Genomic DNA, 6,382 nt, shown 5'->3' on the forward strand with positions numbered 1-6,382 from the left:
GATGGAGGTGAAGGCGTAGTCAAAATAGCCCAGGATCTGCGGGGGAGACGGGGGTGACCCCGACCCCAGCCACCCCCTAGCGCCCCCCAACTGCCCCACAGCCCCCTCACGGCCCCCCAAAATGACCCACAACTGCCACAACACCCCTGTGGTTGGGGGCAAGGGGCCTGCTGGAGATCCCAGTCACCCCAGTGACCCCAGTTGCCCCCGTGGTTGGGGCGAGGGGGTCCCAGCGGCCCCAGTTGCCCCAGTGGCCCCAGTTGCCCACGTGGTTGCGGGGCGAGTGGGCCCGCACGGGGTCCTCGGCGGCCAACGAGACACTGCTGAGGATGATGAAGACGAGGATGAGGTTGGTGAAGACGTGGTGGTGGATGAGCGCGTGGCACCGCACCCGCAGCCTGGGGACGGCGATGGCTCAGGGCACCGCCCAGCCCAGTCTCCCAGTCCCCACCATTGGCGCCTCCCCCATCCCCATCACTCCCAGCCCCATAGGCTTCCCAGTCTCCCCATGATTTTCCAGTTCCCCCATGTGCCGTCTCCCAGTGCCCCTAGTCCCACTGCTCCCAGTTCCAGCCCTCCCAGTGCCCCCAGTGCTCCCAGTCACACTGCTCCTAGCCCTCCAGTTCCTTCAGTCCCAGCCCTTCCAGTGTCCCCAGTCCCAACTGCCCCAGACCCAGCCCCCAATTCCCCCAGTCCCAGTCCCTTCAGTCCCAGCCCTCCCAGTGCCCCCAGTCCCAGTTCCCTCAGTCCCAGCCCTCCCAGTGCCCCCAGTCCCAGTTCCCTCAGGCCCAGCTCTCCCAGCCCCCCCAGTGCTCCCAGTGCCCCCAGTCTCACGGGTTGGTGCTGCCCAGCAGGAAGAAGGCACTGCCCTCAGGGATCGGCGCCACCTTGGCCTTGGGGGGCTCTTCCAGGGGCTCCAGCCGTGGCCCCCCCAGGCTGTCCCGCTCCCCCCCGGCCTCCTCCTCACCTGCGGGGACCCAGGCGTCCGGGCAGCACATGCACATGCCGGGACCCCAGCATCCAGGGCCCCCATCCCCCCCGCTGCCCCAGGATCCCAGCGTCTGGGGGGGGCTGGCACCTACCTTCTTCGCTCCCCTCCTCCTCCTCTTCCTCGGGCTCCAGCGGCTCCCCTTCAACCTGGGGGGGATGAGCACATGTGCACACACGTGAGGGCCGTGCACACGCGTGCACACGTGAGGGCTGCACACACATGTGCGGACACACGTCCCCCATCCGCACTCACCTTCACACTCACATCCTGCCTCCCCGCACCGGCCTCCGCCTCCCCAGCCTTGTCCCTGCGGGGTCAGAGGGGCTCAGCCAGAGGACCCAGGCGTCCGGGGGCCCCTGCACCCCACCCCTGCCCCGGAAGCCCAGGCGTCCGGGCTCACTTCTTGCCATCAGATCGCGAGTTGATGTTGTCGCCGTCCGCCAGGTTGTCAACGGCGATGGCCAAAAAGACGTTGAGGAGGATGTCTGGGTGGGGGGGGTGTTAACCAGTGCTCCCAGTTCCCCCCGCCCGCATTTCCAGCATCCTGCCAGTACCTCCCAGTGTCCCCCACTCCTTCCCAGTGCCCCCAGCCCCACCAGTGTCCAGGCCCCAATGTCCCCCCTCACCCATGGCCCTGTCCCCAGTCCCCGCAGTCCCTCCTGTGTCCAGCCCCAGTGTCCCCAGTCACCTGCAGTCCCATTCCCAGTCCCTCCAGTCCCCCCAGTGTCGGGGCCCAGCGTTCCCAGTCACCCGCAGCCCCGTTCCCAGCGCCCCCGGCACCACGCACAGTTGCCGCAGATGAAGAGGATGACGAAGTAGATGCAGACCAGCATGCCGGGGAAGACGGGGCCGCCGTAGGCCATGATCCCGTCATACATCACCGTGTTCCAGTCCTCCCCCGTCAGGATCTGGGGGCGCCCCCCAAAGCTGGCGTCACCCCAGACCCTCGGGGGGCCCCGGTGCTCCCAGCGCCAGCCCCCCATCAGGCCGGGGGGGTTGGGGTACCTGGAAGACGGTGAGCAGGGCCTGGGGGAAGGTGTCAAAGGTGCTGCGCTTGGTCTGCGTCTCGTCGAAGCTGAAGCGGCCCCCAAAGAGCTGCATGCCCAGCAGCGCGAAGATGATGATGAAGAGGAAGAGCAGCAGCAGCAGCGAGGCAATGGACTTCATGGAGTTCAGCAGGGAGCCCACCAGGTTGCTCAGCGAGGCCCAGTGCCTGCGGGGGGCGGCATGGGTGTCAGCGGCGGCACGGGCCGGGGCCGGGGCCGCGCAGCGCCCCCTCCCTCCCCGCACCTGGTGACCTTGAAGACGCGCAGCAGGCGGACGCAGCGCAGCACGGAGATGCCCAGCGGCTCCATGGCGCCGCGCTCCACCAGTGCCGTCTCCAGCACCCCGCCACACACCACGAAGCAGTCGAAGCGGTTGAAGAAGCTGCCGAAGTAGCGGCCGGGCCCCAGCGCGTACAGCTTCAGCACCATCTCGGCGGCGAAGAGCGACAGCAGCGCCTTGTTGGCGTAGGCTGCGGGGAGGGGGCCGGCGCTGGCACCCGGGCGGCCCCTGCACGGTGGCGGCCGGGCCCAGGTGTCCGGGCAGCGGCGCTACCTTGGGTCTGGGTGAGCCAGGGTGGCTGCCCGTGGTGCTCGGATGCGATGGTGAGCGTGTTGAGGAACACCAGCAGCAGCACCGCCCAGTAGAAGGACACCGACTTCACCGCTGCCCGGCACCGGCGCCGCAGCAGGCGGTTCAGCCGCCGCAGCTGCCGCCTGCGGGGGGACGTGGGGGGTGTTGGGGGGGACACAGTGGGTTTGGGGGGCCTCTGTTTGCTTCCCCCTCCCCGTCCCCCCTTACTCCCCACTCACCAGAACTTGGTCTTCGTGATCTTGCCCCTGAGGGGGACGAAGGCAGGGAGTTACCCTGAAGCCAGGGGTCCCTGGGGCCCTGGCAGGGGTTAGGGGACAAGAGGAGCTGTAAATGGCCCCATGGGACAGCGTGGGGGGCCTGGGGGGGTGAAGGGGGTCTCAGGGGGCTGCAGGGGGTCCCAAGGGGACCCTATGGGATCCTGAGAGTCCCAGGCATCAGTGTTGGGGTCCCAGAGAGGCCATAGAGGATCCTGGGGGTCTCAGAAGTCAATGTTGGGGTCCCGGGGGTCAGTGTCGGGGTGCCAGGGGGGCTGTAGGGGATCCTGGGAGTCCCAGGAATCAGTTTTGGGGTCCCAGGGGTTGGGGGGATCCCAGGAGGCCTTGAAGAGCTGTGGGGGGACCCATAGGGTCCCAGGGGGCAATGGGGGATGCCAGGGATCCCGGGGGCCAGCGCGGGGGCTGTGGTGACATGGGGCTCACAGGCAGCGGTCGCAGGCGGTCGGCAGCGCCTCCTCGTCCCCCGCGGTCTCCGTGTTCACCGAGGCCGTCTCACTCCCGGGGAGGCTGCCTGGGGCGGGGGGCAGCGGTGAGAGCCGCACGTGGGACCCCGGCATCCGGGGCAGGGGGCACGTGGCATGCATGGCATTACCATGGGTGTCGGTGGAGCGACTGGCGTGCCGGAGCCACTTCAGCCGGGGTTTGCGCTTCCCCACGAGGTCCTCGGCAGTCAGCCCTGGGGGATCGGGGTGAAGGGGTCGCACGGAGGGCGGGGGGGGGGGGCCTTCCGGGCGCGGGGGGGCCTCCCGGGCACTCACGGTGCTTCTCGTGCTCCCCGTCGTCCCCCTCGTCTTCGAGGTCCTCGGCCTGGGTGATCCAGTCCATGTAGCCCCGGAGATCCTCCTCCAGCTGCTGCTTCTCCCGCAGCTTCTGGAAGTCGCCGCGGGCCTTGGCCTTCTCACGCTCCTTGGAGAACTCCCGGGGGGGGGGGGGGGGGGCGTCATGCGCGCCGGGGGGCAGCCGCGCCGCCCCCATCGCTCCCGCTCACCCGCTCAGCACCCCCAGCACCAGGTTGAGGACAAAGAAGGAGCCGAAGATGACGAGGCTGACGAAGTAAATCCAGGGCAGCTCGTAGCCCATGGCATCCTGCATCTGTGGGGGGCGGATGGGCATCAGTGGGGGGGTTTTAGGGCCCCCCCAGGGGCAGCCGGGGCCTCCCACTCACCCAGTAGAGCACGTCGGTCCAGCCCTCCATGGTGATGCACTGGAAGACGGTGAGCATGGCGAAGAAGAAGTTATCGAAGTTGGTGATGCCGCCGTTGGGGCCCTCCCAGCGGCCCCGGCACTCCGTGTTGTTCTGCACGCAGGCCCGGCCATGCCCCGAGAAGGCGCAGGGCGATGGGTCGTCCTCCGACTCCAGGTCTGGGGGGCGCAGGGTGAGCCTGGGGGGCTCCAGGGGGGCTCGGCGGCATCCCCGCGGTTGTGGGGGCCCAGGGCTGCACCGCGTGCAGCACCAGGGCTTCTGGGGGGGGGATGCAGGAGTGCCGGCTCCCCCTCACCGGAGCCGATGAAGAAGCAGGTCTTGTGCATGCGGCCAATGAAAAGCTCAAGGCCGATGATGGCGTAGATGATGATGACGAAAAGGACGAGTAGGGCGATGTGAAGCAGCGGCACCATAGCCTTCATGATGGAGTTGAGGACGATGTGCAGGCCTGCAGGAGGCAGCGGCTGCAAGGGCGGGGGGGCGCACACCCACGTGCACGCTCGCATGCGCACGCACACCCCCGTGCGCCGGCTGCCTGCGCGCACAGCGCGCGGCACTCACTGGGCACGCCGGAGACGAGGCGGAGCGGCCGCAGCACGCGGAAGGCGCGCAGTGCCTTGACATCGAAGCCGCCCGGCTTGCCACCCATGTGGGCCTCGCCGGGCTTGTGCGACACCTGCTCCAGGATCACGCTGAAGAGCCTGGGAGGGTGGCAGCAGCGCTCGCCGGGCTGCCAGAGTGACCCCCCCGCGGGCGCCAGGGGGCTGCAGGCGCAGTTATTGGCCCCCCGGGGCAGGGGCAGACAGTTTTCCCCCCTTGACGTGCGTCAGTCATCCCCATCCCAGGGCAGTTAACCTCCTCTGGGGGCGGTTCCCCTCCCCTGGGGCGTTCTCCCCCCCCAGGACAGTTTCCCCCCCGGGGCAGTTCCCCCCGCCCCGGGGCCACCCCTCACCCCACGATGACGATGACAAAGTCGAGCAGGTTCCAGCCATTGCGGATGTAGGCGTTGGGGTGCAGCACCAGCCCGTAGGCAATGATCTTCAGGAAGGTCTCCACCGTGAAGATGATGAGGAAGACGTACTCCACCTGCTCCTGGAGCGGGGGGGTGAGCCCAGGCATCCAGGGGCCTCCCCCCAGCCCCCTCCACCTGCCCCGCTACCCCACTGCCCTTCCCAGCATCCTCTGCTGCTCACAGGCTCCGCTACGGATGAGGGGCCCAGGCGTCCGGGGGTCCCAGCCCAGCCCCCTCCTCCCCCTGCCATGGCTGGGTCAGGCATGAGGGACCCAGGTGTCCGGGCCACGGTTGGGGGGGGGGGGATTGCCAACACAGATAAGGGACCCAGGCTTCCTGGCCAGCCCCGCTGTGGGGGAAGGGTGCTAAGCTGGGATTAGCGCCCCTGTGGCGCTGGGTAAGCGGCTCAGGCGCGTGGTGCACACGTGTGTGCGGGGACACGGGTGGCACATGCCCCAGGGGGCCCTGGTGTCCAGGCGTCCCTGCTCCACCCCACAGCCTCTCCTCGGGGGGGCCCTGGCACCCAGGCACCCCTGCTCCCCCCTGCAGGGCCTCCCCAGGGCCCCCCCAGTGCTAGGCAACCCCCCCAGGGCCCCCCCAGTGCTAGGGAACCCCCCCCCCCCCGGTCCCTGATTTTTTTTCACACCCAAAGCAGCTTCATTAAGCTGCCTCGTTAGTGCTGATCCCTTAACAAGCTCAACCAGCACCTGACTGGGACCAGCTGAGGATGCTCAATGCAGCCCAGTGAGGCCAGGGGGGCACCTGGGTCCTCGGGGCCGCTCAGATGCCTGGGCCCCCTGGGGGGTGGGGGTGTCCCCAGGGCTGCCCGGACGCCGGGTCCTCACCAGGTTGTGGTTGGTGGCGTTGGAGTCGTCCTCAGGGAAGGGGATGTAGACGCCCAGGGCCACGCAGTTGGCGAAGATGGTGACGAGGATGAGGATGTCGAAGGGCCTAGGGGTCACAGCATTACGGGGGGGGGGCGGCGGGGCCTCCTCCAGCAGTGCTGTCACGCCCCCATCCCCCCGTGCCCCCCACTCACTTCCACTCGACGATGCTGATGGCGGCGTGGCGGACGGGGTTGTTGAGGCGGAGGCAGAAGAGGGCACGGGGGGAGCGCGGGACCCCCCCCGAGCCCTGGCCCTTGTGCTTGGCGTGGGGCGGGCGCCGGTGGCGGGCGCCCGGGGGCATCCCCCCCCCCGCTGGCCCCCCAGGCCCCTCACCCACCGGCCACCCCAGGGGCCGCCCCATGGCCTCGGCGAAGG

General features: G+C 69.2%; 1 protein-coding gene across 1 annotated transcript in view; it reads right to left on the reverse strand.

The window, feature by feature from the left end:
- The window catches only part of LOC112972618 (voltage-dependent L-type calcium channel subunit alpha-1D-like), a 15,766-nt gene extending 9,458 nt beyond the window's left edge, over positions 1-6,308 (reverse strand). Inside the window, 20 exon segments of the mRNA XM_026079374.1 lie at positions 111-398; positions 835-967; positions 1,083-1,137; positions 1,244-1,298; positions 1,392-1,476; positions 1,779-1,899; positions 1,997-2,204; positions 2,282-2,507; positions 2,591-2,751; positions 2,848-2,874; positions 3,328-3,415; positions 3,497-3,580; positions 3,663-3,819; positions 3,889-3,996; positions 4,070-4,266; positions 4,404-4,556; positions 4,670-4,809; positions 5,061-5,200; positions 5,966-6,071; positions 6,160-6,308. Coding sequence (XP_025935159.1) covers positions 111-398; positions 835-967; positions 1,083-1,137; positions 1,244-1,298; positions 1,392-1,476; positions 1,779-1,899; positions 1,997-2,204; positions 2,282-2,507; positions 2,591-2,751; positions 2,848-2,874; positions 3,328-3,415; positions 3,497-3,580; positions 3,663-3,819; positions 3,889-3,996; positions 4,070-4,266; positions 4,404-4,556; positions 4,670-4,809; positions 5,061-5,200; positions 5,966-6,071; positions 6,160-6,308 — 2,681 coding nt within the window.
- Positions 6,309-6,382: the final 74 nt, after the last annotated feature.

The sequence above is a fragment of the Apteryx rowi genome, unplaced genomic scaffold (genome assembly GCF_003343035.1).
Source record: "Apteryx rowi isolate R43461 unplaced genomic scaffold, aptRow1 scaffold_1147, whole genome shotgun sequence".
NCBI lineage: Eukaryota > Metazoa > Chordata > Aves > Apterygiformes > Apterygidae > Apteryx > Apteryx rowi.